This window comes from Chiloscyllium plagiosum, chromosome 20 (assembly GCF_004010195.1).
Source record: "Chiloscyllium plagiosum isolate BGI_BamShark_2017 chromosome 20, ASM401019v2, whole genome shotgun sequence".
Lineage (NCBI taxonomy): Eukaryota > Metazoa > Chordata > Chondrichthyes > Orectolobiformes > Hemiscylliidae > Chiloscyllium > Chiloscyllium plagiosum.
In genome coordinates, this window is record NC_057729.1 from 241,671 (window position 1) to 252,532 (window position 10,862).

Here is a 10,862-nt window from a genome sequence, read left to right on the forward strand (position 1 = left end):
AATTGAACCCGGGTCTCTGGCGCTGTGAGGCAGCAGTGCTAACCACTGTGCCACCGTGCTGTGTGATGAGATGATATAGGGAGAGGGCGCAGATTAATACAAGGAGAATGGGCGGAGAGAGATGGCACAGCATACACACAGGAGATGGAGAGAGTGCAGGAGAAAATGCAGGGAGTGAGGGTAAGGAAAATGAATGTGGAAACAGGATATGGAGGGAGGCTGTATAGAGAGGAGGCATGAAGGGCCCGGGTGGGGATACCAATACAGACAAAGAGATGTGGACCTCTGAGTTGTCCCCCTCAGGACTTTCCATCTTATTATGTCACTCTGAGGGAAGTAAGATTCTCTCAGCGTTGATGAATGTAGTTAGCAATGTGTGAATGCCCAGTTAGTTTCTGTGATGGTGATGGCCTGCTCTTCAAAGTAGTGCCAAGGAATTTTTTACATCAAGCAGATGGGAGTTTGGTTTAATGCCTGATGTAAAAGATGGTACCTCAGAGAGTGTAGAGCTCCCTAAGCACAGCACTGGAGTGTCAACCCAGCTTCCCAGACTCTGATCTCAGAGTGAGACTTGAACCCACAACTTTGTGGTTGAGAGCCTGACACTTAATGAACCAATTCCCAATTTGCATTCACAATGCACAAATTTCTATGAGTGGGAGAAAAGTCTGAACTCACCTGGAAGGTCAATTCTGTCAGATTAAGTCACACTCTGAAGATAACCTGAGAGTGGGTTTCAGATCTTCCCCCTCCACAAAAGCTGAGCAACCCAGCTCCAGCAGGCCCACTCTTCCCTCTCTCTCTCTCTCTCTCTTTCCCTCTCTTGCTCGCGCTCTCTCTCTCTCTCTCTCTTTCTCTCTCTCTCCCTCTCCCTGTCCTCCTCGCTCTCTCTCTCTCTCTTATACACTCACTGGGAGTGATGCTCCTGGGCTGTCATCTTTCTCCTTTCTTCTCAACAGAGATACCCGCAGGCAGCTGGTCAGAAGAAGAACATGCTGGTTAAATATGGAATGGGTGGCCTCATCATCATCTCATTGATCTGCATCGTGTGGTTCCCACTGCTCTTTATGTCATTGGTCAAATCTGTAGCTGGAGTGATCAATCAGCCTCTGGACGTCTCCATCAAGATCAGTATTGGTGGCTATGAGGTGAGAGATAACCCGACAAACCAGACTCACATCAAACCTCTGAAGTAATGAAAAGAAAGTAACTTGCATTTATATATCACCTTTCACACACTCAGGATTGCCCAAAGCATTTTTAGCCAATGAAATGCCTGCTGTCAACATTGGAATGTTGGAAATCTTGTGCACAGCAAGCTGTCACCAACATCAGTGGGATAATGAGCAGATAATCTGTTTATATGATGATTCGGAGATGCCGGTGTTGGACTGGGGTGTACAAAGTTAAAAATCACACAACACCAGGTTATAGTCCAACAGGTTTAATTGGAAGCACACTAGCTTTCGGAGCGACGCTCCTTCATCAGGTGGTTGTGGAGGGCTCAATCATAACACAGAATTTATAGCAAAAATTTACAGTGTGATGTAACTGAAATTATACATTGAAAAATAGCTTAATTGTCTGTTGAGTCTTTCGTCTACCATGTTCGAATATCATGATAGTTTATTTCTTTCATGTGTAAATCACAAAACATTTTTTTTTAAAGTTGCATTCTCGGGTTAGCTGTTAACAATGGTGATAGCTAGACAATATGTTGAAGGTGTTAGCCCCCTGTGTTCTCCGTCTGTGCCATAATGTATAGACTGATTCTGCAGAGTTACATTGTACTTTGCTCAAAAACTGCATAAATTCAGGTAAAACTCTGTTATCTCACTTTTTAGATTAGAATCAATAAAAATGAATTCTGTGCCTTACAATTGAGCCCTCCACAACCACTGATGAAGGAGCGGCGCTCTGAAAACTGGTGCTTCCAATTAAACCTGTTGAACTATAACCCGGTGTTGTGTGATTTTTAACTTTGTTTGTATGATGTCACTATTGGCCTGGATGCTGGGGATAGACTTCCTGCTGTTTTTCAAAAAACGCACTGTGGAATCTTTACTTTAGAGGGAACAAATGGGATATCTCCAACACTGCAGGGCTCCTTCACTACTACACAGGAAGGTCAGCCTGAACTGGGGGGGTTTCAGCCTGAAACAATGCTGGAGTGCAACACTCAAACAAATGGAAATTAACAGCCCCCTTTCCCTCGAGAGTGAACTGGGTGTTGTCAGGGAAGACGATAACACACTGTGTGACAAGGTACAGGGCCAGCAAACTGACAAGGGGCAGTGAGGCTGTGGGGACAGCAGCAAGGACGGACTCCCACTAAGGTAGGGACAGCTCCAACTGGTAGAGACTGTCCTGCCCCCACAAACCTTCTCTCTTCCCTGCCCTGGGGTCTGACCGCCTGGCCTGAGATACCCCATTACACTTGGGGTCTTCTGGGGCCTGCTGCAGTCTGTCATTGTCACATAGAAACATCGAAAACAGGAGTGGGGATAGGCCATTTGACCTTTGGAGCTTGCTCCACCATTCAATACGATCATGGCTGATCATCCAACTCAGTCCCCTGTTCCCACTTTTTCCCCATTCCCTTTGATCTCTATAACTCTAAAAGCTATATCTAACTCCTTCTTGAAATCACACAACGTTTTGACCCTGATTGCTTTCTGTGGCAGAGAATTCCACAGGCTCACTACTCTCTGGATGAAGATATTTCTCCTTATCTCAGTCCTAAATGGTTTACCTATATTCTTAGACCTTCGCCGCTGATTCAGCATTTCCTGGTCATTGAGAATATCCTTCCTGCATTTATCCTCTCTAGTCCTGTTACAAACTTATAGGTTTCAATGAGATTCTCTCCTCCTCCTCCTCCTCCTCCCCCTCCTCCCCAGCCCCCACCTCATTCTTCTGAACTCGAGTGAATATAGTCGGAACCAATCCAGTTTATACCTCATCCCGGGCATCAGTCTGGTAAACCTTTGACAACTGTTCCTCTGTAGCCAGAACATCCTTCCTCAGGTCAGGAGACAAAAGCTGCACACAATATTCTGGGTGTGGTCTCGCCAAAGCCCTGTACAATTGCAGCAAGAAGTCCCTGTCCTATACCCGAATGCTTTCACTACAAAGGCCAGTTGCCTTCTTCAATGCCTTCTGCTCCTACCTGGTAACTTTCAGTGACTGGTGTACAATGACATCCAGGTCTCATTGTGCCTCCCCTTTTCACTGTTCAGATAATAATCTGCCTTCCTGTTTCTGCTACCAAAGTGGATAACCTCACATTTATTCATATTATATGTATTTGCCCACTCACTCAGCCTGACCAAATCACACTGAAGCATCTCTGCATCCTCCACCCAGCTGTGTGTCGTCTACAGACTTGGAGATATTACACTTAGTTCCCTCATCTAAGCCATTAATCTGTATTGTGAATAGTTGGCTCCAAGCACTGATCCCTGCAGTACCCCACTAGTCACTGTCTACCATTCCTACTCTTTGTTTCCTGTCTGCCAACAAGTTCTGTATTCATCTCAGTACCATCAATCCCATGCACTTTAACGTTACATTGAGTCATAGAGTTGTACAGCATGGAAACAGCCCCAGTAGTCCAGCTGCTCCGTGCTGACCACTATATCATAAATTAACCAAGTCCCATTTGCCAGCATTTGACCCACATCCCTCTAAACCCTTTCTATTCATATTCCAATGGCTGTTCATTTCATACACATCCCATGCTCTGTGTGAAAAAGCTGCCCCTCAGGTCCCAATTAATTTTTTCTCCTCTCACCTTAAACCTATGCTCTCTAGCTTTGGCCTCTGCTACCCTGGGAAAAAGACCTTGACTATTCATCCTATCCATGCCCCTCATGATTTTATAAACTGCTATAAGGGCACCCCTCAGCCTCCAACACTCCAACGAAAACAGCCCCAGCCTATTCGGCCTCTCTCTATAGCTCAGATCCTCCAATCCCAACAACATCCTTTTAAATCTTTTCTGAACTCTTTCAAGTTTAACAACATCTTTCCGATAGCAGGGAGACCAGAATTGAACACAGTATTCCAAAAGTGGCCTAACCAGTGCCCTGCACATCTGCAGCATGACCTCCCAACTCCTGTAGTCAATGTACTGACCAATAAAGATAGAAAATGGTGGGAATACCCTGATACCCTCCTCCCATCCCCGTCCCCAATTCCCCCAACCCTGGTTGGAGCTGTATTCAGTGAGGCAGCTACTCTAGGGCAAGTATCACCATGGAATCTTATAAAGCACCTTTTGAAAGTTCACATAACCTATATCCACGGGTTACTCTTACCGATTCTCGACTTACTTCCTCAAAGCATTTTAGTAGATTTGTCAAGAATGGTTTCCCCTTCAAAAATCCATGCTGAGTCTGTCCAACTGTATCACTGTTTTCAAATATTCTGCTATTAAAGTTTTATGAAGTACTCTAGCGTTTACTGCTGTACCTGATCAGGGGCTAACCAGTCTATAATTCCCTGTTTTGTCTTTGCATCCCTTTTTAAATAGTGGCATTACATTAGTGTTCTCCAATCTAGAGGAACATGTAAAGCATCTTGAAAGACAATCCAATGCACCCACTAGGGCCACTTCCCTAAGTACTCTGGGATAGAGATAATCAGGCCCTGGGCATTTTTTAGCCTTCAATCCCCACAACTTCCCCAATACCATTTCCCTAGTGATACTGATTTCCTTCAATTCCTCCTTCTCACCAGACCCTGTGTTCCCCAAGATTTTTGGGATGTTATTTTGTTCTGTTTTGTGAAGACAGACCCAAAATGTTATTTAATTGGTCAGCTGTTCCCCATTATACCTTCCTTTGCTTCTTCTGTCCACAAACCTATCAAAGAGAAAAGGTCCTGAAATCCCAGCACCTCAGGGTCTGTCAGCTCTCAGGTTGGACATCACCTTTTGGAGGCAGGATCTTTGTCCAAATGTAACTGCCTGATTGACCTTTAACCCCTCAAGATGCCTGGATGTGGTCACAGCGGCAATGCGACTGGCTTTTAGCAATAGTGCTACAGCAGCATCTGTTACTTCTGCCCACCAGTGTGGGAGTTGTTCACAGAGTGGAAACTGGTAGAAGATTTAAAGGGGAAGTCTGTTAAGTTGGCCGAAGCTTTGTGTTCTCTGGAGGCTTTAATGGTGAGAAAAATGTGTCAAGAAAGAGGCTTGTGGGTGTGTGGTGTGAAGGTGCAGAGTCAGTCTGAGATGAGCGTGTGTGAGAGAGAGGTCCGGGGCTGGAGATAGAGGCTTCAGGGGGTTCTGTAAGGAGGGACACGGCATTTAACGAAACACACTGGGATAAGAGGAAGTGAATCGAAACAAGAGGGGTCTAAGCAGGACTTGGTGCAGGATCAGAAACACGCAATGGTGTTTTGAATAATGGGTCAAAATGATCTTTGAGCTACAAATGGAGCAAGTTCCATCGATGTCTTCCAAGCTGATATTCCAGGTGCCATATTGAGAGACTAACTGCCTATAGTCAGCAGGAGTGTGATGGAATACTCCCCACTTGCCTGGATGGGTGCACCTCCAACAACACTCAAGAAATTTGACACCATCCAGGACAAAACAGCCTGCCTGATTGGCACCACATCCACTCCCTCCACCACCCACCCTCAGGAGCAACAATGTGTACTATCTACAGGGTGCACTGCAGAAATTCACCAAAGATCCTCAGACAGCACCTTCCAAACCTACAACCATTCTATCTAGAAGGACAAGGGCAGCAGATACATGGAAACACCACCACCTTCAAGTTGGTAAAGTGTGGAGTGATGTTGCTGGGTAGATGTAGGTAGGGGGTAATGGTGATTGGTCAGAGAGAAGGGGTGGAATGGCTGGGTGAATAGGAAGATGAACATGTCAAGGCAGGTCAGGAAGGTGGGGATGGAGCTGGGGCTGGGGAGATTTTGAAGCTGATGAACTCTTGTTGAGGTCATTCAGCTGTAAGTTCCCAAGGAGGAGTATAAGATGTTGTTCCTCCAGTTTGCAAGTGGCCTCATTTTGACAGTGGAGTTGTCTCAGGACAGACACATTGCTGAGGGAGTGGGAGAGGCAGTTGAAATGGCTAGCATCTGGAAGGTGATGTTGATTGGAGCGTACAGAGCATCTGTGAACTGGTCCCCGAGTCTGCGCTCTGTCTGTCCGACCACATTAGGAGGAGTGGGTGCAATAGACAAAGTAGGAAGAATTACAGGTGAATCTCTGTTTGGAGCCTTGTATGGAGGTGAGAGGAGAAGTGCAGGGGGGCATGTGCTGCACCTCCTGAGGTTGCAGGAAAGATGCCAGGTGTGTTGGGTGGAGAGTGCAGAGCTGACGAGGGAGTCATGGAGTGGGCAATCCCTATGGAAAGCTGACAGGATGGGGAAGGAAATATCTTTTTGGTGGTGGGCTCTGATTGTTGTTAACGACCAGGCCAGGCCCCCTCAAAACATTTAAAGAAAACAGCCCAGACTCTAACTTTGCTAGTTGTTTTAGAACAAAGAACAAAGAAAATTTACAACCCTTCGGCCCTCCAAGCCTGAGCCGATCCAAATCCACTGTCTAAACCTATCGTCCAATTCCAAAGCATCTGTATCCCTCTGCTCCCCACCTACTCATGCATCTGTCCAGACAGATCTTAAATGTATCTACCGTGCCTGCCTCTACCACCTCTGCTGGCAACGCGTTCCAGGCACCTACCACCCTGTGTGTAAAGTACTTTCTGTGTGTACCCCCCTTAAACTTTCCACCTCTCACCTTGAAAGCGTGACCTCTTGTAATTGAACCTTTCACCCTGGGAAAAAGCTTATCTCTATCCACCCTGTCTATCCCCTTCATGATTTTGTAAACCTCAATCAGGTCCACCACCTCAATCTCCTTTTTCTAATGAAAACAATCCTAACCTACTCAACCTCTCTTCATAGCCTAGCACCTTCCATACCAGTCCACATCCTCGTAAACCTTCTCTGCACCCTCTCCAAAGCGTCCACATCCTTTTGGTAATGTGGCGACCAGAACTGTACACAATATTCTAAATGTAGCTGAACCAATGTCTTGTACAATTTTAACATGACTCGTCAGCTCTTATACTCAATACCCTGCCTTCTTGACCACTCTATCCACCTGTGCAGCCACCCTCAGGGTACAATGGACCTGCACTCCCAGATCTCTCTGTTCATCAACTTTTCCCAAGGCTCTTCTGTTTACTGTATAATTCGCTCTAGAATTAGACTTCCCAAAATGCATCACTTCACATTTGCCTGGATTGACCTCCATCTGCCACTTCTCTGCCCAATTCTCCAGTCTATCTATATCCTTCTCTATTCTTTGACAGTCCCCTATCCTTTGCCCCAGCACTGACCCCTGTGGAACACCACTGGTCACCTTTCTCCATTTTGAGAAACTCTCTTCAACTACTACCCTCCGTTTCCTGTTGTTCAACCAGTTCTTTACCCACCTAGCTAGAACACCCTACACACCATGTGACTTCATTTTCTCCATTAGTTTACCACGGGGAACCTTATCAAATGCCTCACTAAACTCCATGTATATGACATCTACAGCCCTTCCTTCATCTATCAACTTGGTCACTTCTTCAAAGAACTCTATTAAGTTGGTAAGGCATGATCTCCCCCACACAAAACCATGTTGCCTATCACTGATAAGCCCATTCTTTTCCAAATATAAATAGATTTTATCCCTCAGTACCTTCTCCAGCAACTTTCCCACCACTGACATCAGGCTCACTGATCTGTAGTTACCTGGAATATCCCTACTGCCCTTCTTGTACAGGGGGACAACATGAGAAACCTTCCAGTCCTGCGGCACCTCACCTGTATTTAAGGATGCAACATAGATATCTGTCAGGGCCCCAGGTATTTCCTCTCTCACCTCCGTCAACAACCTGGGATAGATCCCATCCGGTCCTGGGAATTTGTCCACCTTAATAACCTCTAGCCTCCAACACGTGATCCAGAGTAAATAAATTTCTATCTGTAATCTCAGCATTCATCACCTCCCGTTCCTCAGTGAACAATGATGCAAAGTAATCGTTGAGAATCTCACCCATTTTCCCAGTTTTGACACACAGCTTTCCTTTGTTATCCTTTAGTGGACCAATCCTTTCTCTAGTTACCCACTTACTTCTTATATAAGAATAAAAAGCTTTGGGATTCTCCTTAATCCTGCTCGCTAAAGTTATTTCATGACCCCTTTTAGTCTGCTTGATTCCTCGTTCAAGACTGGTCATACTCTCCCGATATTCCTCCAGGGCCTGTTCTCTTCTTACCTGCCTGGACCTTATGTACGCTTCCCTTTTCCTCTTGGCTAGTTGTACAATTTCTCCTGTCATCCACGGTTCACGAATCTTGCCTTTCCAATCCCTTGTTTTCAGAGGGACATGCCTATCCTGCACTATCTTTAACCTATCTTTGAAAGCCTCCCATATATCAAATGTGGACTTTCCTTCAAATAGCTGTGTTCAATCCACATTTCCCAGCTTCTGTCTAATTTTGATATAATTGGCCTTGGCCCAGTTTAGTACTCTTCCCTTAGGACCACTCTCATCTTTGTCTACGAGTATTCTAAAACTTACAGAATTGTGATCACTGTTCCCAGAGAAATCCCCCACTGCAACTTCTACCATCAGGCCTGGCTCGTTCTCCAGTACCAGGTCCAATATGGCCCCTTTCCTCGTCGGACTACTGACATACTGAGCAGATTTGAGCAGGTGTACAGTGGATATTTCAGGAGTGTTGCAGCTGGTCAAAACCCCTCAGTTTTAAACAAAACAGATCTTATTGCAACATTACCGAATGAAACCCGAACAAAAGAGAACAGAATACAGAATAACTTGACCAATCCGAAAACCCAACAGATTATCTCAACTTAATGATGTTGTTGCAAATTCCTGCAACAATGCCCATAAACACCCCCTTGGCAAAAAAGGCAAAATCAAACACAGAGTCTTACGGAAGAGATGTCAGAGAGAGGGATGTCAGAGAGATTCAGCATGGAGCTGTTTCCTTGACCAGCATGCTCAAAACACTGACTGCTTGCTCAAACCAAACCAAACCAAACCAGGGATAAGCTGAGCTGGGAGAACAGGCCTTTCCCCTTTCATTGTACAAGTGGTTATTTTTTAAAATTTGAAAGCCTCTTCAAGTAGATAAACCCAGACATTTTGGAGCCTGACCCCTCTGGAAAAAAATGAAGGAGCAGCATCATGGTTAAAATGGCGGAGGATGGTATGTTGGGGGAGATTGGTGGGTGGTATGTGAAGACCGGGGGACTCTATCCTTATTGTTGAGGCGAGGGGGTTTGAGGGCAGAAGTGCAAGAAATGGAGGAGATGCGGTGGAGGGCATCGTTGATCATAGGAAGGAGTAGGGAGGGGAAACTACGGTCCTTGAAGCAGGAGGACATCTAGGATGTCTGGGAATGGAATTCTTCATCTTAGGAGGAGATGTGGCGAATGAATTGAGAGTATGGGATTGCATCTTTGAAAGAGGATGGGGAGAGGAGGTGGAGTCATAGTCGCTATGGGAGTCCATGGGTTTGAAATGAGTGTCAGTGCAGAGTTGGTTACTGGAGATGGAGACGGAGAGGTCCAGCAACGGGAAGGGATGGGTGAATTTGAGGTTGGGGTGGAAGGGGTTGGTGAAGTTAATGAACTGTTCAAGTTCCTCTCGGGGCAGCACTGATACAATCATCAATATAGTGGAGGAAGAGGTGAGGGGTGGTGCTGGTGTAGCTGCAGAAGAGGGATTGTTCCACATATCCGACAGAGGCAGGTGTAATTCGGACCCGTGTGGGTACCCATGGCCACCTGCTTAGTCTGTAGCAAGTGGAAAGAGTCAAAGGCGAAATGGTTAAGGGTGAGGATCCACCAAGCAAATGAGAGTGTCAGTGAAGGGGAACTGGTTGGGCCTCCTCATGGGGAATACAGGTGTAGAGAGACTGGATGCAAGTTCCCCTCCAAGCCACTCACCATCCTGACTTGGAACGACACCGCCTTTCCTTCACTGTAACTGAGTCAACATCTTGTTCTGGAGAACTGTTAAATGTGACTCAAGATGTTAATCCTGTTTCTCATTATAGGTGCTGCTGGAGCTGCACGTCAAGCATTTTCTGTTTTTATTCCAAATTTCTGATATCTACAGTAACTTGCTTTGAGTAAACTCTTGCAACTCTATTCCAAACAGCTCTGTGGATGTGACTGCACTCACTCACCAATGAAAGATGAGCAACACATCATGCCCTTGCCAGTAATGCCCTTATGCCCTTGCCAGTAATGCCCATATCCAATGGAAGAATATAGACGTGAGGAGGAATTGGGTTCGTAAATCTAAAGCAACGTTCACTGCGAAAGACCCTTCCGTTCCCTGAGTTTGGGAATATTTTGAGGTATTTTACAGGAGTTAGATGGAGGCTGTTTTGTCACATACAGACATAAAGTGACATAAATCACCTCGATTAATGCCTGAAAAACCTAAACTATAAAGAAACGGCGATTTTACTGCTCCTCGGATGCTGCCTGAACTGCTGTGCTTTTCCAGCACCACTCTAACCCAGAATGTGGTTTCCAGCGTCTGCAGTCATTGTTTTTACCTTGTTGATTTGAACCTTACTGCGAATCCTCTTGCAAGGATACCTGGCTTGAAGAAGTTTTCCTCCTCTCTCTACAAGAATCTCAGGGAGTCCCTCTCCCACTGCAACTCCCAGGTCATTTCCTCTGCCCTGAAGCTCTTCAATCATGTCCTGACCTCATCTTCTGCCTCTGCATCTTCAACCCCAGGGTATCAATGTGGACTTCAACAGTTTCCTCATTTCCCCTTCCCCCACCTCACCCT

The 10,862-nt window shown here is 45.8% G+C and overlaps 1 protein-coding gene across 1 annotated transcript in view; it reads left to right on the top strand.

Moving 5' to 3' along the window:
- The window catches only part of LOC122559893 (piezo-type mechanosensitive ion channel component 2-like), a gene marked incomplete at its 5' end in the record, with an annotated part of 241,404 nt that overhangs the window by 204,570 nt on the left and 25,972 nt on the right, over positions 1-10,862 (top strand). Inside the window, 3 exons of the mRNA XM_043710001.1 lie at positions 960-1,148; positions 3,419-3,428; positions 5,036-5,082. Of these exons, the coding sequence (XP_043565936.1) occupies positions 960-1,148; positions 3,419-3,428; positions 5,036-5,082 (246 nt within the window). The remainder of the gene's footprint in view (positions 1-959; positions 1,149-3,418; positions 3,429-5,035; positions 5,083-10,862) is intronic.